The sequence below is a fragment of the Palaemon carinicauda genome, chromosome 1 (assembly GCF_036898095.1).
Source record: "Palaemon carinicauda isolate YSFRI2023 chromosome 1, ASM3689809v2, whole genome shotgun sequence".
Lineage (NCBI taxonomy): Eukaryota > Metazoa > Arthropoda > Malacostraca > Decapoda > Palaemonidae > Palaemon > Palaemon carinicauda.
The window spans coordinates 264419099-264440753 of record NC_090725.1 but is presented as its reverse complement, the minus strand read 5'-3'; the positions used below and the strand labels follow the sequence as shown (position 1 = coordinate 264440753).

The following is a 21655-nucleotide window of genomic DNA, read 5'->3' as shown; positions in this document are numbered from 1 at the left end:
CGGCCTAACCGCCCTCTTCAGGCCGCTGCGTAGGAAGGCCTAAACGAAGACTGAGCCGGGGCTGTTCCCCTACTGGAGGGCTGCGGTGGCTACGACCAGGCCGTAGTAGGGATGTCTCTCCTGGGCTGGCTAGGCGAAGCCTGAGGAGGGCGGGGAACGTCGGAGGTGGTTCTTCTGTGGGTGGGTCTTTTCGCTGGAATCTCCCGTGTCCTTCAACTTCCTGAACCGTTCGATTGTTTCTTCTGCCGCCTTCAGGGGGAAAATTGAATCGTCCCACAGAGGCAGGCTCCTCAGGGACCTCGCTTCCCTGTTGGGGAGGCGCCTGGTGAGTTTATTGAGGACTGTCTCTCTCCTCCGCAGAACCCAGTTGGCGGCCTGTGCGAGGGACTGGTATGACAAGAACTTCAGGGCCTTACCTCCAGAGCTAATCAACTCCTTCAGTAAGGCCTGGTTCTCTGGGATAGTAAGGTCGTAGGAGGACTGGACGCCTACTAGCGTGGAAGCCCACCAGTCCCGCCAGGAAGATACGTTTACAAGGTCCTTAGCTATCTCCTCCATCATGGTTGCTTCTGACGGAGAGAAACAGACTGGTGCTGTAGAGGCCCTTTCTTCCGCTGCTCCTTGGCCTAAAACGGCGACTGCCGGCTCCACCGTACAAGCACCTGCACGATGTCCTTCCGGCAAGTAGAACTTGCTCTGCGACTTCAGGCCCTGAAGCAGCTTGGAGGAACTCTGGGTCTTGGGGGCTTCGGCATGGTTGGCCATGTTTTTATTCACGTGGTCCCTACCTAGCCTAACGTCCCTGGCTAACGGGAGAGCTAGAGAGGGTCTCTGCTGGACGGGGGCATCCACTAGCCTGCTGAGACTCGATTGCCAGAACTCCTCGGAAGAAGGCTCGGGCTCGTACAACCTATGATGTCTCCTGATGAGCCCTATCACCCTCCTGTAGGCTGACACCTCCGCTTCCGAACCCTCTACATGGTCGTCCAGCTCCTTCGTAGGAGACCCAACTGCTTGAGACGGGGTCCCTCCGACGGAGGCCTCCGTACGAGGGGAAGGAGGCGACTTGGTCCGCTCCAACTGCTGTGGCTCTGGACGTTGGGCGGGCATCGCCATCGAGACGGGGGCCTCCGTCCTAGGTCTATCCTTCCTCGCGGAGGTCCAGGCATCCGCGGGTCTACTCGACAAGGGGAATCGCTTCTCACGATCCTGCCGATTCGAAGATAACTTGGGGGTCGGGATGAGGTTGCCAGACCGAGGGGGCGACTCTCTCCGCTGGGCGGATGGAGCCGGAACCCTCGCAGGCTTATGCCTGTCTGCTGGGACCTGAAGCGACGACTCCCTCCGTTGATCGTATCAGCTGTAGGATGTGTATCTCTCCGGCGAACGAGTCCTAGGGTGCCAACTTGAGGAGCCTGGCACTGCCAACAACTCGATAAGCTTGCTGCGTGGGATGACCAACCAGTCTTCCCCCGGGGAGCCACTTCTCCTATATTTTCTTCTGGGGGATCGGGACTGTCTACCCATGTGGCAGGACCTGGAGCGGGAGCGAGAACGGGAGTGTCTCCTGCGGGACCTCTCGCGACGTCTATGAAGTTTCCTCCGGGCCTCGTCCTCCGAGGAGCAAGAAAGGACTTCAGCTGAAGATCCCGACGATCTGTAGGACCTCGTCGGCGGTCCCGACTCGCTTCCCGCCGTTGGGGGGTCCACTCGGCGCTCAATGGAAGGCGGGGGCTGCAAGAAGACGTCCGGAAGTGTAGCTGAAGGCGCTGAAGGCACTGGAGGGGAGCGCGGGCGTTCTTCGTTGGGGGACCAGGTTCCAAAGTCTTCTTCCATCCTCAACGGAGACCTGAAGGGCGTCTTCGGCGGTACCCACGCGAGGGAGTCCGACGGCGGCGAGTCCTCTCTCTAAGCGGCACCCTCGAAAGCAGAAGCACCTGGAAAGCACGCCCAAGAGGCAGGAGAAGAGGTAGGAACAGTTTTACCCCACATGGGGTCATCTGACGAGACAGGCCCTGCTTGCACCAGGGCTTCGTCCCCCACACACACTCCCGACCCTCCCTCAGCCCCTCACTTGCCTGGGATGAAGCCACAACCCCACTATCCTACAACTCTGACTCCTGGGGAAGGGCCACATGCCTCTTCCCCGCAACGGACTTACCTCGTCCCCTACTCTGGGTAGGGGAAGGTGGTAGGGAGGCTCGGTATGACGACACGCCCGGCGAAGTAAGAGGAGAAGAGACGTTCGGCTTCTTCGGTGACCTCTTCGGCACCTCCTTCTTTTTGTTGCTGTAATGCACCCACTGCACCTCATTCCAGGACACACACTCCGGACACGTGGCCGTAGGGGAACACTCACTGCCCCTACACGACGAACACAAGGAGTGTGGGTCTACTTCAAGTTTCGTCAGGAAAGCACCACACGATTTACCGGCCATAGGGCCAGCACAATGGCGGAGATGCTCCATCACACACTAGTAACGCACTGCGAGACACAGGAACGCAGAGGGAAAGAATAAGCTAAAGCACAAAGGTACCACGAGGGGACCGCATGAGACACAAAGGGAAGTCAGGGACACAATGGGTCGCACTGGGTTAAGGAGAGCGTCGAGATGATATCGCGACGCGACCAGAGAACTTACTGGAGGTCGAGACCTGAGCAAGCATGCTCTCTGACCCGGGGTTAACCTCAGGGCGAGTATCCCTCCGCCTGAGGTTGCCCCTCGTAGAAAACGGGAATAGGGTGAACTACACAAAACTCTGGTCGGATGGGAGGAGATCCCAGATACTCCTAAGAAAGTAGTTCGAGGTAAGTACTCCGTGTTGGAACAAATAACTTTTTGTAACAGTTCTTAATGAGAGATGGTGGAATACTCCAATCCAGCTAAAAACTCCAGAACCCTATCCAGAGACAAGGAAACTATAGTAGTAGGTGGGGATGATTTCTACAAAGCAAAAGACTGGGGGATATTATGAAACATGTCCAAGTTGAGATCCATGTCAAAGGTGCGCTTGATAGGTTAAACCTGATTTATATGGCAGTATAGTTGATGGCTGGAGTTGCCTCTCCTCAAAGAGATTGACCAGAATAGAAGCCAAGATATCCAGGGTTATCTGATCAGGTGACTGACTCTGGAGGAATGACATCCACATCTTACACACAGATTGGTATTGTCTTGCGGATGAAGACCTATTTGCAGCTCATCAAATAAGTAAAGTTGTGGGCTGATAAATCTTTATCGAAAATACAGGATAAAAAATCCAAGCATGAAGGTCCTGGGTTAGAAAAGAGGTTACATCTGTGCTTATCAAAGCAGGTGTATTTTTGGCCTCATGGTGAAGCAGTGGATACCATGGGCAGTTAGGCCAAAGTGGTGCCATTACCACCACTCTCCCTGAAAAATCCTGAAGGATATTCAAAACCTTTGAAATCAAACTTACGGGAGGGCAGAGATAGATCGATGACCATCTGTTCCAATCTAAATTCAGAGCATCTCTTTTCAATTCTTGAGAGTTCACATACATAGCTATAGTGGAAGTTTAGGATTGTATTTCATAGCACACTGGTCTATCTGGAGATCCAAAGCCTCCTGGAAAGAACTCTGGTCCAGGGTCCATTTTGTATACAGGACTTTCTGCCTGGATAGGATGTACGCCACTACGTTGAGTGAACTCGATAGATTGAAAGGTCTAAGGAAAACATTTCTCTCCTGAAACAGCTTCATAATGGGCAGGGTCACTGCATTGAAGATTTTCGATTAGGTTTGCAGACTTTTTTTATGTAACATATTAGTAAAACTGTTGGTAATTTGCAGAACTTTTTCAAGTGCTATAATAGTTAAATTTCTTAATAATAAGGTTTATTAAACCACCATAAAAACCCACCTGCGTTCCCTCTCTTCTCTCCATAAACAACTTTACCATCAAATTCATCAACAGGAACTTTCATTTCTCTGTCCACTTGTTGAATGGTAACTCCAAGATGTTCTTCAATATCAGCGAGATACTGCAATTTAAAAATGAAATATAAAGTACAATGAAAACAGTATGCCTCATTTTCCCAATATCAATTAAAAGCTTAAACATTAAATTTGAAAATATTGTATTTGGTGATGATATACACTACCCTTTACTAATAAAAGACTGTCTACTTGCTACTAAAGAACAATGTATTTCTTTAAATTCTTTTCTGGAATGACAAGGGAATCTGTTAATCATATTCCTTAACAAAGACTTCAGGAATTTAGAAATGTTAATGTTCTTTTAAACCTTTTTGATGAGGAATGTATCTTCCCTATCAAATATCTTCAAAAATCTTAACAAAGATGCCGAATCAAATTTCTAAAGGATAATTCAATTGATTACATCCTAATCCAATTCTAAATTCATCATCTGACAAATATCTTCTAGTGATTTTAATTCAACTGTACTTAAACTAATTTATCTCTCATTTCTGCTAGCATAAAGTCAGTATAAATAGTTAATACAAAATAGAATAATTGCAAAAAAAAATAATTGTAAAACAATAATTTAATATATTCCCATATTCATTGTAATAAACAATCCATGGTCTTACTAACCTGTGGCTCATTGTACCACATGCAGCATCCTCGTTCTGTTGTAAGGCGTGTATTGTAACAGCCACGCCCACGAGTAGCACACCATTGACCGTGATACCATACCTGGAAAAGGTCATCTATATTATGTAGCTAGAGTTGGAAGTAGGTGGTTCTTTTCTGAGCATCATTATTGAATGTATAAATAATAAATTTCTGAGTAGTTGTTGATAGGCACCATACTGAGTGCTGTATAGGAATGTACAGTAATATCTTGTGTCCCTCAGGGTAGTGTTCATGGTCCATTACCTTTCAAACATGTACACATATGTGGTTTGGTCTAGAAAACAACCTTGTTGCATATGATGATGATGATGCTACTCTCTTTTTATCAATTCCATCTCTTGAATGTAGATCTTGGGTTGCTGAAGCACTTAACAGAGATCTAGCTAAAATTAGTGCATGGTACAAATCATGGGGCATGAAGTTGAATATAACAAAGCTCAAACTATGATTGTATGAACAGTAGGTCAATGACAGTGGGTCCTCAACATCCAGATCTGTATTGATAATGTTTCTATAACTATATACAAGTCCTAAAAATTTTAAGTGTGATTCTTGATTGCAAATTCACTTTTGAGAAACACATTTGGTCAATTGCACAAAAAACAAATTTATTGAGAAAGTTTTTTAAGATTTTTGGATATCAATCCATTCTGAAAATATGTTTTAATTCTTTCATTCTACCTTGTTTTGAGTATTGTTCTGTCTGATCTTTAGCTACTGACTCTCATCTCAATTTGTTGGACAAAAACTTACAGTCTATTAAATTTCTTATTCCTGATCTTCATATTAATTTCTGGCAACATTGTTCAGTTAGTTCTTTATGCAGGTTGCATAAGATTATTCATAATTCTGTATATCCTTTGCCTTCATAGCATCCCAAAATGTATCATCCTGTATGTAGTACTAGACATGCAGTTAATTCTAACAGTCTTGCTTTCTCCATCTTAAGGCTCAAAATTACACAGTATTCTATTAGTTTTACTCCAGCTATGACCAGATTTTGGAATGATTTTCCTATTTTGGCAACTGAATTGGTGGAGCTTCAGAAGTTTAAACTTACCGGAAATGTTTATGTTGAATAGGTTGACATGGGCCTTTCTTCATAGTTTATATGACAAAGCTATTTTGAAGCTGTTACTGATTTTGAAAGTACCTTATATTATTTATTCATTCATTCTCATAGATATCTTTTAGATTTCCTTTCCTCACTGGGCAACTTTCGATGTTGGAGCCCAGGGCCTTCTAGCCTCTTGCTTTTCCAACTAGGGTTGTAGCTTAGCAAGCAAAATGATAACAACAACAACAACAACAACAACAACAATAATAATAATAATAATAATAATAATAATAATAACAATAATAATGATAATAATAGAACACCAGACAATAATTTGGAATTTTTTTAAAGGCATTCAGATAATAAAGGACTGAAATGATTAAATAATTATGTTTAATTTTCGATAGTGTACTCATGGTGATATGTATCTAATGAAAGGATGAATTAACTTAAATTGATTAAATATTTTCAAATTTGACAGTGGATAATACAATCGTAAAATAATTTAGCATTATCTTGTTTATATTAAATACATCACATCCATTTGTTCATTTTGATGAAAAGTCTGTGGTAAACATCGATAAACCAAGCCTCTGAAGAAGCCCCAAAAAAATAAATTGGGGATTTAAAAAATACAGTACTGATAGAAGCAGCTCTCACCTTCTCTGGCACAGTTGCAACAAGGGAGATAGCCAAACCCATTCTCTCTGCCCTACCAACTCGACCAATGCGATGGACATAGTTGCTCTTCTCATCAGGTAAGGTTACATTTATGATAAAAGGCAGACCGCCAACATCTGTAAGTAAACCAGTCATCATTACTAATATTGACAATTGTTATGCATTTAATTTAGATTATCATTAATATTTCAAATATCTTCTTATCTTTAAATAATATAACAAAACCTTTTTAAGTAGGATCTTGAAGCATTACAATCTATCCTATCAAATAGATCAAAATTTCTAAATAACTTAATCATTGGATATAGGGTATACTATGAGGCATCTGATGATCTATTTGTGAGATTTGTTCAACCAAATTTTCAATTCATTGTTGAATGAAATTAAGGCAGGTTCATGAAACACGTTTCAAATGAAAATACTGTAGGGTATCATAGGATCTTTACCAAATATCCATATTCACATTCCATTCCATAACTGCACATTTCAAGTTAACCCTTTTACCCCCAGGCTCTTTGGAAATTTCCAACCCTTAACCCCCAAGGGGTTATTTTTTCCCCAGCACATTTTGCAGTATATTTTTTTTAAATTGCTCTAACAGCCTTAATTTTTGTCATAGAGAGGTCAGGTTGGTCTCATTCTCTTGGAAAATGCCTGGTTTTTTAAAAAAAATTATCAAAAATATGAAAAAAAAATTTTTATAGCATTTTTTTGCAAGGACGTACCGGTACGTCCATGGGGGTAAAGGGATGAGTTTTGTGAAACGTACCAGTACGTCCTTTGGTGGTAAAAGGGTTAAAGGGGATTGAATATTTTGTGAACCACTAATATTAAATAAAATATAAATCTAGAAAAAAAAAGTTGGTTATGAGAGTATTCTGAAGGTAAGTTTGGCCAAGTTTAATTACTAGGTTTACTCACATGAAACAATGGCAATCAATCCTCTTTTGGGTCATAAGTGTGATTTGCAGTGATCAAGATCATTTCAACTCATATAAAATGCATAATATTTAAACTTAAATATTAATTAACATGAAGTAAATATCATGGAGATAAAAAAATTGCACGTGAAATAATCATAAAATAGAACAAACCAATTCAAAAACCCTGGAATGAATTTTTTTCTAATTTCTGTCTATGTTGTCTATCTATAAAAATTCTATAGGCAATATGACAATTTTAGCTACTGATTAATAAGAAAATACTTCCAACTGTTAAGGGCATAAACATAACACATTACCAATTCCTCGAGCCGCTACATCAGTGCAGATGAGAAAACGAACTTCACCATCTTTAAACGTCTGCAAGTTGGCCTTACGCTCATTGGGTTTCCGGTCTCCATGAAGGCAAACGCAAGAGTATTTGTTGCCTCTATTTTTAGGTCCTCCACCTGAAAAAAAAAAATGAAAATATGATATGCAAAGTGTAAAGAAAGACTTTGGGACTAATTGATTCACTGGTTTGTCTAACGCACGTCAAAATTTCCTAGGTCTTCAAGATTAAAAATTATTCAATAATAAAAGCAATAGCCAGAACACACAAGCACACACAAATGTAACTTAACCATTCCACATGGTGAAAAAGCTAGCCAAAGTAATTGTATTAAAACCAGATAAATCTAGAAATTCAGTATAATCTTTTGATCATAAATGTCTATTAAAAATTTTACTACTGTAACTACTTGTCCCTTTGAGTGTCAAATCCTCACGAAATAACCTGGGACTAAAGTTCCAGGCACTTGTTTTTGATACTTTGTTTAACTAATATCAAAACTCAAACTATCAAAGATGGGACTTCACAAAATTTCAAGTTATATGGCTCAATACATTTCTTTTCTATCGATATATAATTTCATAAAATTTTTAATTTCTCATATTTGTAAATGATAAAAGGAAAAAACTGGTCATCACTAGATCTTACATATGTTCAATAGCACTAAAAGGATTGAAAAAAATTGGATGTAAAATATATCGAAACGCGCTCAAAATTGATTGGTTGATTGATTAAAAGTTCTCTGACGTTATGACTGCAAAGGTCATTGACATACATCATTGGCTGAAAAATAATACAGTGAGAAAATTATAACCATAAGTATGTATCCTTTAAAAATATAAAGCAGAAAAATCAGATACTGTAATTGGATTTAAATTTTGTTCAAATGTACTGACGATTGAGTAAGTATGCTTTGATTTTCAAATCATATGTTGTTGTTAGCCATTATGTCTCAGCTTCTCGAGGGGATGGAGGGAGGAAGGGAGGAAGGGAGGAAGGGAGGGAGGGAGGGAGGTAGGTAGGTATATGAGGGGGAAGGGTTGTTTGGTACTGCCGATAGTCCATTGTATCGCGAAAAGTTTCTCTTTGCAGAAAATCAAGCAAAATTATACCAAATTCTATTGGATATAGGCCTACCCTCTATGCCAAACATGGCTAACATCAAAAAGAACAGCTGAGATTATCAAACTTTTGTTTTTAAACCTTAGAATGACATGATTAAGGAAATAAATGACTCGTGAAAATGAAATAAAATACTTGAGAAATGCAAAATGAAACTCACAAAAATAAAGATTACTTCAACCATGGGCCATATCAAAACTGAATACAGTACAAGAAAACACTTGTGAGTAATCTGGGAACTACTGCTACTGACTTAATTATATCTAAGTCAAATAAAATCATAAAACAATGTGTAAAAGACTTTATTTGTAAATGAATAAGTCAATAAATATGAATATTGCATACATCCAACCATAAAACGACCTATTGATTGAACAATGTAAAAAAAAAATGAAGACTAATTTTTAACTTATCTCATTCCTGTGATATAAAAAGACTGCAAAATCATGAAATCATCTGTGTAAGCATATAATTTAGGTTCAAGTTATATTTTACCTAATGAACATTTAGAAATTCAAAATAAACTAAATAAAACTGATTCTATGTCACATATTACCTACATACGATGCCCAAAAGGGAAGCCATTTTGTTTGTTTACATTTCATCACAATAAACGAATGAACAAACAAATGAATAAACAAACGAACGAATGCATTTATACATTAAAGTGATAACTAACGATACTTATACAGTAGTTTTTAGTAAACTGTATGTGATTAGGTGTTTTGAGTTTTGTTCATTAGTTAAACAAAAAAGAGAGAGAGAGAGAGAGAGAGAGAGAGAGAGAGAGAGAGAGAGAGAGAGAGAGAGAGAGAGAGAGAGAGAGAGAGAGAGAGAGAGAGAGAGAGAGAGAGAGAGAAAAAAAAATTGGAGTCAAGTGGCACTCGAAAGCCCATGTTTGTGAAAACGGATTTTGACCGAAGCGAAAAATCTATTTTTGGGTGAGATAGCCATGGCGTCCTGATGGAAGGTTCCTTTTTGGTAGCTTCCTTGGGTATATAACTACTAAATATTCCCCGAAAATTTAACCACAGGTTATCACAGGATTCTAACTTCTGGAGCGAGTATCCTATAGGTTTCCCTTTAAGACATCGTATATCAACAGGGGACGCATGTATTAACGCGCCACATAGCTATCTACACCCCACAGAGTTAACACTTCGATGTGTAGGGGCGGAGAATAGCTGGGGAGCCGTTCCACAGCTAATCTCGTTCGTGGCTACTTTTGGTACTCGAGACGTAAACAAACGGGCGCCATTGCTAAATGACGTCACGTCTGTCCTCATCCTGAATCCAGTTGCTTGCCGATCACCATGATACAGCAGGACAGGGTGGGACCTGAAAAAAACTGGATGAAGTAGCAGGGAGGGTCCATCAGGACGCCATGGCTATCTCACCCAAAAATAGATTTTTCGCTTCACTCAAAATCCGTTTTTTGGGCTCAAGCCATGGCGTCCTGATGGAAGAATACCAGAGAATCAATGTATCGTGGTAGATTTTCCCCTTGTAGTGTAAGTGCCGAGGGCTTTGAACAGGTTAGCATAGTAATCTTAATAGAAGAACCGTAGGGAAGAGAACTTCCTGCCCCCCTGGCAGTGAAGTCCCCACGGGCCATGCTGAAGATCAAAGTGGTCATCGAAGGGCTACCCACCTTGCTGGGAGAACATGAAGAACTCAGAGACAAGACTGAATGGTTGGCATTCATATAGGAACATTCTCAAGGGCAGACAAGTGGTGGTTAGGCACTGTACGTGAATAGAGAATCGTCTGGTCTCTAAGGTATGATGTAAGTAAGTATTCGTGTAGGAATATTACATTGCACAGGTGAGTATATAATAAGGGTTGAATCCTTAGTAATCTTCATCGAATATAAGAGGAAGGGGATAATAAAACTATGACAGTCGTGTATTTCATAGTATAAGTAGGAGCGGATTGAGACGCACAAGTAATAAAATAGAAATTTTATTTCACAATTGCAGAATATGTTAATTAAATGCAATAAATATGTAAAAGTAATTTACAACAAATTATAATGTACATAGTAATGAAAGACTTGCTCTTGAATCTGAAAGAGAATTTCAAATTATTAGTAGGCACTCGTTCCGGAGGAACGTCAGTCTTTTAAAATTAAAACACATCATGCTCTAGGCATGCGGCACTCGTGTGACGACTATGACATTTCACCTGGGAGAAGAACAGTATATGAAAAAGCACTAAGTGTCTTTGAAATCACTACGTATCACGCGAGGGTCAACATAGGCACCCGAGGAGTTAGAGTCCCAAGTAACTCACTGTTCTATGCAGAGTTAGGTGTAGGTTTCATAACACTACCTGCGGCTACCACAAAATGTTTGACTTCATGCACTTGTTTCGCATAATGTTTGAAGAAAACACGCGAGGATTTCCAGCCTGTGAAACTCTTAAGGCTTTCGAAATCCATACTCTGAAAGAAATTCAGAGACGATGCAACTTTTATAGGATCGTGACCGGCGGGTGTACTGTCAGGATCCGCTCTGCGAATGAAGTAGGTGATTTTCGCTCTTAGTTGTTTCAGTGACAGGTCGCTGCCCGATGTTTCTCCTTTGAAGAGTTGGCCTCCACCAAAGTCCGAAGTTCTACGAAGATAGACCTTGAGGCTCTCTACTGGACATAGAGAGGCATCTTCTTTCAGGGGGCAAATTCTCCAAGGGCCCCATCTTTTGGTGGGTAATTCGTTTTTGGCGAGAAACGTCGGATCCGGGAAGAGGGTAAGGTCACCTGAATCTGTAAACAGAATGTGGCCCTCGTCCCTTGATAATGCCACTATTTCGCTGACTCGGGCTCCTGAGGCAAGAGCAAAAAGAAAAATAACTTTTGAGTCAGATCCTTGAGAGGGCACGAATCATTGTCCAAGTTGGAGGCAAAATGGAGCACCTTGTCCAGGGACCAGGAGATCGGTTTTGGTGGGGGTGCTGGGCGTAGACGAGCGCATGCCTTCGGCAGTTTATTGAAGATGTCGTTGGACAGATCAATCTGGAAGGCATACATCAGTGGTCTAGTCAAGGCCGATTTGCAAGTAGAAATCGTGTTGGCTGCCAAGCCCTGTCCATGAAGGTGAATGAAGAAGGACATGCAAAAATCGATGGTGATTTCCGTAGGATTTTTTGCCTTGACGAATGAGACCCATTTTCTCCAGGATGATTCGTATTGCCGTCGTGTGGATTCGGTCTTGTATTCCTCGAGGAAGTCTAGACTTTTCTTCGAGATCCCAAACCTTTTCTTCGCGGCTAGGGAGAGAAAATCATGAGATGAAGGTCCCTGACTTTCGATGATGAAGCGAAGACAGTCGACTTCTGTACTTGCTGGGAGAGAACTGGGCCCGGGAGAGGGATCAGCGTGGGCTGCAGCTCCAGGACCAGGGGGTACCAATTGCTCCGGGGCCACTTGGGAGCCACTAGGGCCGCTGTCCCTTTGAAGGTTCTCAGCTTGGAGAGGACTTTCAGCAGAAGGTTGGTGGGAGGGAACAGGTAGATCTTGGACCATCTGTTCCAGTCCAGTGACATGGCGTCCACTGCTTCTGCCTTGGGGTCCTCGTACGGGGCCACATATCGAGGAAGTTGATTATTGTCGCTCGTTGCGAAGAGATCGATCTGAAGTTCTGGGACTTGGTGAGAGATGAAGGAGAATGATCTTGCGTCTAGAGACCATTCCGACTCTATCGGGCTTGTCCGGGATAGAGCGTCCGCCGACACGTTGCGGAATCCTTGTAGGTGAACTGCAGACAGGTGCCATTTCTTCTTCTCTGCCAGACGGAAGATTGTCAGAAGCACCTGATTTATCTGGGGCGATCTTGAGCCTTGGCGATTGAGACATCGAACTACCACCGAGTTGTCTAGGGTTAGACGAATATGGATCGAGGGAGGCGGGGAGAGTTTCTTCAGAGTTAGAAGGACCGCCATGGCCTCCAAGATGTTGATGTGAAACGTCTTGAATAGGGGAGACCATGTGCCTTGAGCCTGTTTTTGGTGGGAGTGACCTCCCCAACCCTCCAGCGAGGCGTCCGTGTGGATGTTGAGTGATGGAGGTGGGTGTTGAAGAGGGATGGACCTTTTCAGGGCCTTTGCTTCCGACCACGGCTTGAGGAGCAGCCGAAGTCTGTTTGGGAGCCGTCTCTTGAGGTCTCTTCGAGCGATGGATGCGGAACGTCTCCAGACTCCCGCGGCATCCTTTAGCTGTGCACGTAGCACTGGGTTTGTCACTGAGGCGAACTGTAGGGAGCCTAGAACTCGTTCCTGCTGACATCTTGAGATCCGTTTGGATTTCAGCAGTCGCTTGACAGACCCTGCTATTTCCTTCCTTTTCTTCTGGGGAATGGAAAGGCGGTGTGACTGAAGGTTCCACTCGATTCCTAACCATTAGAACTTCTGAGCTGGAGAGAGGCGAGATTTCTTCGCGTTTATCTTGAATCCCAGGTGTTCTAGGAACTGGGTGACTTTGTTGCAGGATTTTAAACAATCCTCGGGCGATGGAGCCCAGACTAGCCAGTCGTCGAGGTAGGCCATCACCTGCACGTCTCGGAGGCGCAGCTGTTGAACGATGGCATCCGCCAGCTTTGTAAAGATCCGAGGGGCCACGTTGAGGCCGAAGGGCATGGCCCTGAAGGCGTAGCTTTTCCTTTGGAGTCGAAATCCTAGGTAGGAGGAAGCGTGGTGGTTCATTGGAACGTGCCAATAGGCATCCGCCAGGTCTATGGAGATCGTGTAGGAACCTTGAGGCAAAAGGGTCCTTATCTGTTGAAGAGTCAGCATCTTGAACTTGTTGTTCGCTATGAACTTGTTGAGGGGGGATAAGTCTAGAATGACTCTGAGCTTGTCGGAGTCCTTCTTGGGGACGCAAAACAGTCTCCCTTGGAACCTGGTTGACTTTACCCTCCTTATCACCTTCTTGTTCAAGAGATCTAGGACATATTCTTCCAGAAGGGGGGTTGATTGTTGGAAGAATTGCTGGAAGGTTGGGGGTGGTTGAGTCCAATTCCAGCCTAGACCCTTCTTGACGATGCTGTGTACCCAGGGATCGAAGGTCCAACGATCCTGGAATTGGCGGAGTCTTCCTCCCACCGGAAGCACTTCATTGCTTCTGGTGTCCAGAGGGTTTACTGCCTCGGCCGCTAGCTCCCCTTCCTCCTCTGCCTCTGGAGGGACGGCGAGATGCGTCTCTGCCTGCACCTCTGTTTGAGCCTCTACCTTTGGGACGAAAGGTAGTCGTCTGTTGCTCGAAAGCAGGGGTGAAAACCGGCGACTGTGACAAGACCGGTTGGGTGACCAGCTGAAAGGTCTGCTGTGGCTGAGCTGCCACTTGGGGAGTAGCGGGTCCCGGAAACTGCCGTCTCTGTTGACGTTGCTGGGGTTTTTGCTTGGAGGATTTCCTCTTAGGTTGAGGGCCGTCGTCCTGAGATAATTTCCTCTTCTTCGACATGCCCCACTTGTGGAGAAGGTTCCTGTTCTCCGTGGCGGCCTTGTCGGTAATCTCTTTCACAAGGTCAGAGGGAAAGAGGTGCTTACCCCAGATGTTGGAGGAAATCAGCCTCCGGGGTTCGTGTCTCACTGTGGCACTTGAGAACACGAATTCACGACAGGCTCTCCGAGCCTTCATGAAGCTGTACAAGTCCTTAACTACAGTCGCCAAATGCGTTTTGGCGAGCACCATGTAGTGGTCGGGGACTCTAGTGTCACCGGCCATGATGTCAAGCTGTACCTGGAGGGACATGGATGCGGCGAGCCTTTCCTTCGTGTCTTGTTCCCGACGAAGGAGATGGTCATTAAGTTTCGGGAGGTCTTCGTTAAACTGACGTCCAGCAACGTCAGGATCTAGTTTCCCCACCACGAAAGTATGCTGGACATCTTTCCAGTGTCGAACATCAGGGGGAGTAATCAGGGAGAAGGGTCTGCACTCCTCCAGTGCAGGGCAAGGTTTCCCTTCTTCCACTGCCTTGTGTACCGCAGCGAAGGCCTTTTCCATGAAGGGGAGGATCGCATCATCTGGTGCGACGTAGGTAGGGTGCTTCTTGCTCAGCGCCGGAAGCTTTGAACAGGTAAAACCCCTACTTTTAAAAGCGTTGGCCAGCATAGCCTTGGCCTTCGGGAGATCGAACACTATCACCTCCTTAGGTTCGGTCTCTTCTTTAGAGGCAGGTTCGGATCGAAGCCGGACGTAACAGTCCGGATAAGCCTCAAAACTCGGGAAGAACTCCACTTCTTCCAGGGCAACCGAGCCGACCTTCTCACTGACGAAGATCCTGCCCGTTGCGATAGGCATATGCTCAGCATACCTCCAGGGGTTGGCGTGCGAGCATGCCGGGAGGTCCTTAACCGAAATCCTTTTCGGCTCCTTGGAACTTCCCATGGTCCTGATGTATTCGTGTGTTTCACAGTGTTTCTTGTCCATAAGAGCTTCGAGCATACGGAACATCTCCTGGGCGCTGGATGGGATGGGGTCCGGGGTGGCGGAGGTAGACGGGAGTGATACTTCCGTCGGTGTAGGAGTTGGGGCGGTGGTGGAAGGCGGAGCGACCTCTTGCTCCGACTCGGCGTATTCCACTCAGTCTTCCTCATAGTCCAATTCTTCGGCCATGAGGTTCCTCTCCGTTGTCTCCGACACCTCCGACATACGATCCGCGTTTTCGGTATCCAGGCGACACTCGTGCATGGACTGGGCCATGACTACATCGGGTTCCACCGTGATCTGGACGGTGGGGATCTGATCCTTGGGGACCACAGAGTCTGGGGATGCCTTCGGGAACAGTAAGGCCCTCAAGTCTTCAGTGGCAAGGTATGGTCCAGTGGCGTTCTCCTGGAAGCCACGCACCCATTTGCGTAGCTTCTCTCGAGAAGCGTCCCTAACCTCCGCTGAGGGAGGGTTATTGAACGCCTCGACCAGGCGGTCCTGGCAGACCGTACAGTTCTGCGGGTCCCAAAACTTCAGATCACCTCTCTTGTTGGCACAAGGGGCGTGAGTCCTACACGCCGTGTGCCCATAAAAGTGTGGGCGCTTCACTCCACAGAAGCCGTGGTCGCACTTCACGTACTCCTCCTGTAAGAGAAAGAGAACATGAGTATGGGGGAGTCATAAGAATGACTTCTATTCTAAAGTTAAATATTAAAGGATTAATCTTTAACTTAATATTAAGTGGTATAAACAATGTGATGTTCAGAGAATGGGCGGAAATGAAGGAGATAGACACATACTCCGTGTAACCCGCCCGGCTGGTTACCGTAACCTTATCCATAGGCAATTTGTTGTGACCGAGGGCACAGGGCAGAATTCTTCATAGAATGCCAGGAAGGCAGTGGGAATTCTAGTGGGAATTGCCAAGGATATAAAACTGGGACTGAGGCCACTCAGACCATAGAATTGGGAACGTATAAGGTTCCATAGGGTAACGGTTTCCGGCAACCAGCCGTGCTAAGATACACACAGCATGCTGGAAATTTGTGATATGCAAGAAGACAGCATGGTTATTAATAGAACGGTAAGATAATACCTATCTATTTATGTAGTCAAACCATCTGGTTGCAATGTAGGGCTATCAGCAAGAGATGATAGCTAGTAGAAGGGGTGCAAGTCGCTTTGACGCCTCCGGAAGGCTCCGGCAGACCGACGGCATTCCGGAGGCCGCTCCAGCAGAGTTTCTGGCATTAGGGAAGACAAATATATAAGTCAGGGGTAATACCAGGATGGCGGCCGCCGGCACAACGGGGGCACGCTGGAGCCGAAGGTTGCCGGCTTGGTGACAGGGACAAGGAAAGGGCTATAGCAGAACCGGACTTCCGGCAGTGGATGCCGGCACTCCGGGGGCCGGACCGATGGACGGACGACCGAAGCTATGAGGTATGAGGGAAGGCTATCGGCTGGACGCCAACGGGAGGCGGCAGTCCCCGGCACACGGAGGACTGACGGCCCAGGGGGCAAGGAATGAGTCACCAAGGGTGGGAGGTGGGTATCACCGACAGGGGAGGCGGCAAGGGACCGGCACCAGGATAGTGAAAGAGACAGAAGGAGGGATGTAGGGGTACGGACACGGACCCCAAGACATCCCACCTGAGTGGGTGTACCCATGATAGAGGCTAGCCCTATCACCCAGAGGCAGGGGCCGCAGACGGCCGGGAGCCAGGGTAGCCCAAGGGAGGGCTAGGGAACACCCAAGAGGGGGAAGAACCCCTGCGGACAAAACGCATCTAGTGGCTAACCCCATAGGACACTATGAAGGGTATATGTACCAGATCGGACTGCACACAGGAGCTCAAGGTAGCCCTATCACACCACCCTAAGGAGGAGTTGTAGGACAGGGGACAGATGGGTATAGACTAACCTAAGTATAGGCTAGGCCATACAAGAAATAGGAGGGGAGGGGAGAAGAAGAAGGGTCTTCTATGGAGGAGGCTCTGTACCAAAGCGGCCACCAAGGAAGGGAGGACGCTCCCTAGCCTAAGGTAAGGCAGCCTGTCTGAGAACGGTGCATGGGTATCGTTTCAGCAAGGCACAGAACTAACTCCCCCAAGCCTAACCTAGAGCAGGGATGTTACACCCTGAACTAGGAAGGATGGAAGACGTATCGCTATTGCAGGAAAGGTCGGAAACCTAGCCCCAGCAATAGAGGAAGGACATGCCGTTCCTCATTCTCGGACGCAACCCTAAGGGGGGATCATTCCCTTAGGGAGGACAGAGAAGCGATAGATACTCTGATATGAGCTTGATCCCCTTACGTGGTAGGGGGAGCAAGGCTACACAGAGGGGATGCCCAAAGGCAGGGGGTGAAGGAAGCATATAGGGGTCCTACATGTAGGTTAGGTTAGAAAGGCACACTATCTAACCTATCCCCTATATGGTCCCTGAAGGCAAAAACACTTGCATCACAGTCAACAGTATCGTAAAATAATGCCACTATCTTCATAACTAAACCTAGGATCACTGAAATATATCATGCATGAACACTGATGTTAGGCGCTCTGGCCTAGGGGCTAGACTAGCGAACTGGTAAGGGGTCAGATGATGACCGATAACAAGGCGTCAAAACACGATATATAAAGTTCCTAGCTATGAAGACTAAATAACTAATAGTATCGATTAGTTAATGAGGCCGGAAAACGCTGTTGAGGCTAGCTAAATAAGGCATGCAAAACAACAGCGACGCCATAAAATGGCGGGTCCGGTTGAGGCACAGCTCTGGCACAAAACATAAAATATCTCGAAAAGTAAAAGTTACTTTACGGTCAGAGCTTATTTAAACAATACTGGAACCTTGTACTCAACTTTCCAGAAGAAGGCGAGGCCGAGGGTAGAGACATGGCTAAGATGCAAGTCGATAAGATACGCACAGGGAAAAATCCGACTAGTAAGGCAAGCTACTAAGCGAAGGATGAGGACGGACGTGACGTCATTTAGCAATGGCGCCCGTTTGTTTACGTCTCGAGTACCAAAGTTAGCCACGAACGAGATTAGCTGTGGAACGGCTCCCCAGCTATTCTCCGCCCCTACACATCGAAGTGTTAACTCTGTGGGGTGTAGATAGCTATGTGGCGCGTTAATACATGCGTCCCCTGTTGATATACGATGTCTTAAAGGGAAACCTTTAGGATACTCGCTCCAGAAGTTAGAATTCTGTGATAACCTATGGTTAAATTCTCTGGGAATATTTAGTAGTTATATACCCAAGGAAGCTACCAAAAATGAACCTTCCATCAGGATGCCATGGCTTGAGCCCAAAAAAGTGCTTATGTTGCGTTTTAGCTAGGCTAACATCGCGGCCAAACGATGAAAACGATATTGTATGACTAAAAAAAAATTGGAGTCAAGTGGCACTCGAAAGCCCATGTTTGTGTAAAGTGGTTAGGTTGCGTTTCAGCTAGGCTAACATCACGGCCAAATGATGAAAACATATCGCATGACTCACTCAACAGAAATGCGTGCACTACTTAAAAGATTCACTGGCTGGCAAGAAGCAGGTAAAGATGCCAAGCAATGTATGACGTCACCATTACGTCAGAGGAGGGGACCAATAAAACACAAGAACAATCACATGACGTGACATAATTATAATGCCCTTGTTCTGGGCTACTTAAGCCGATGGTGTTATTAAAGAGAGGGCTCTTTCCTAAAAGTAACCACAATGATAAGTTGTCCTTTCTCCCCCATCCTGGGGCGAGGCCCCACACCAAGTGCCGAGTTTGCAGGCACTTACTTAACGTCAAGTTAACCACAAGAAATTTTCTAAGAGTCCAAAGGAGGATGACAAAGGGACCAAGTTCCCTTCCTGCCAACAATTTGCCTTTCAACCAGGAGGTGACAAATTATCTACGATGTAGGAGAAATTACCCCGATGAGTGGACACCTGTTGAAGAAACAATTCCCTAACTGCCCACATCAGGGGACTCATGGATTTCGCATCCCGAAAACTGAAGTGTGTAGCAGAAGTCTACGGTTGCAGCCTCCAATCTTCAAGATTTTAAATGTTTCAGTTGGAGAATTTTATTGATTTAAAAATGTAGAAGATTATTGTAAAATCATTGTTAACTAAGTTCACCAGTAAAGTTGAGGAACTAAACGGCATTTTACCTACACCCATTCTCTTGTGGGTCTAAATATAAATAATTATTTGCACTGAAATAAATACGTGATTAACTTACATTAATTAAAAATAATATTAACGTGATACTTAACCCTTTTACCCCCAAAGGACGTACAGGTACGTTTCACAAAAGCCATCCCTTTACCCCCATGGACGTACCGGTACGTCCTTGCAAAAGAATGCTATAAAAATTATTTTTTTCATATTTCTTATAATTTTTTGAGAAAATTCAGACATTTTCCAAGAGAATGAGACCAACCTGACCTCTTTATGACAAAAATTAAGGCTGTTAGAGCAATTTAAAAGAAATATACACCAAAATGTGCTGGGGAAAAAAGTAACCCCTTGGGGGTTAAGGGTTGGAAATTTCCAAAAAGCCTGGGGGTAAAAGGGTTAATAAGGAAATAATTTTGCCCCATAATCTATCTATCTATCTATCTATATATGTATCTATATATATATATGTATCTATATATATATATATATATATATATATATATGTGTGTGTACAAAAACACAGTATGGTCTTGAAATACGTTCAGATTGTGCGTTCCCATTTTATGCAGTTGCTAGTTCTGACAAACAAATCTGTATTTGTGAAGCCATTCAAAGTCTGCGAGTAATGCTCCACAAAACGTATAAAATCTATTGTCTTTTTAAGTACTGGTAGGCTAGCTTGGGCCTAGGTATGGAAACTAATAACAAATGTAGTCAAACATATTTACCTTAAATTTCAGTCAAAATTTCATAATACATAGGCTATTTGAGGATAAATTCCTTATCGACAATTAAATAAATTTTCATCTGTGCAAGTCCAGCTAAGAAAATGTAAGCATCGAGTTGTGGTTATGTGCTCTGCAACCTTTATCTTTCTCTTTCGCTAAGATTTCGATAATTTAAATGGTAGTGTTAATGACGGTAGTATATAACATTTAGATTAGCATATCATTCATTTTTCATTAAAAATCCACCATGATTCAAATTATTCTCCCTTTCTCCAATCTCGCACCATCTCCTCTGTCACATCGAATGTGTAAATACATTCGTTTGTTCGTTATGATTGACAAAGAAATCTAAACAAATGAATGGTTTCTGTTTTAGGTGGTGTAGTTAAGAAAAACATGATATAAAATCACATTCATTTATTTTAGAGTTTTAAGGAAAATTAAGTAAAACAACAATTAGCAATAACAAATTCATTACATAATCAATACTTGGTGAATCTGTTGTTGCAAAAGTTAATCTATACACAGATGTGTAAATGAGTTAATTTGTTTGTTATGACTGGCTATGAAACGTAAACAAAACAATGGCTTCAGCTTTAGGTGGCGTGTTTAGGAATAGCATGATATAATATCACCTTTATCTAGTTAATTTTGGATTTCAAATGATAAAGCAAAAATAGGATTACACTAATGGTTTTGTAATTCACCAGTTTTCTCAGATGACAGATATAACCTAAATTCATTAAAATTTGCCCTAATTTTAGATCATCTTATAACTGGAATCATACAGTATTTACAGCAGTGTAATTTTACTTTTTCAAGTTAGTTACTTTAAAACCTTCTTTACGTTTTATCTATAGTTAAGAACAATTTCTTATTAGAAGAAAATACAGTATAGTACATAAAAAGTATTGAAAACATTTAGTAAAAAAAGTTTGATTGGGTGAGTTGCAGTTTGCCTTGGGCCTAACGGAATTATTCCCGCTTTGTGTTTTGAAATATGCGATTTTCCAGATATGCAAGGCCGTGGATCAACCAAATTCGTGCATAATTGGGGAGCTTACTGTGTGTGTATGTATATAAACTATATATATATATATATATATATATATATATATATATATATATATATATACAGTAGGGTCCCGAATTAAGCGTGTTCGAATTACACGATTCCCCTTTTCCGCGATCGCTATTTTTCAAAAATAAATTGTCTGTATCTGCGAGGCTGTTCAAAGTTCGCGAGTCAAGCACTACAAAATGTATCAAATCTATTGTCTTTTTAAGTATATTGGTAGCCCTAAATACGGTGATTTATAATAAATGTTACAAAACAATATCAACATTACATTTCATTAACATAATTTCATAATGAATAGCCTATTTAAGGATAAAATTCCACATCAACAATGAAATCAACTGTTAACTGTGCGAGTCCAGCTGACAAAATGTAAACAGAAATGTGGTTACGTTCTCGGCAATCTTTATCTTTCTCCAACCTTACGATAATTGTAATGGTAGTGTTAATGATGGTATATTAAAGCATTATTTTTGTTTAGTACAGTATATTTAA

The 21655-nt window shown here is 43.6% G+C and overlaps 1 protein-coding gene across 1 annotated transcript in view; it reads right to left on the bottom strand.

Annotated features, from left to right (window-relative positions):
- The window catches only part of Ddx1 (ATP-dependent RNA helicase Ddx1), a 221241-nt gene that overhangs the window by 6946 nt on the left and 192640 nt on the right, over positions 1 to 21655 (bottom strand). Inside the window, exons 11-14 of the mRNA XM_068390110.1 lie at positions 7601 to 7750; positions 6340 to 6476; positions 4581 to 4682; positions 3886 to 4006 (exon numbers count right to left, since the gene is read on the bottom strand). Coding sequence (XP_068246211.1) covers positions 3886 to 4006; positions 4581 to 4682; positions 6340 to 6476; positions 7601 to 7750 — 510 coding nt within the window. The remainder of the gene's footprint in view (positions 1 to 3885; positions 4007 to 4580; positions 4683 to 6339; positions 6477 to 7600; positions 7751 to 21655) is intronic.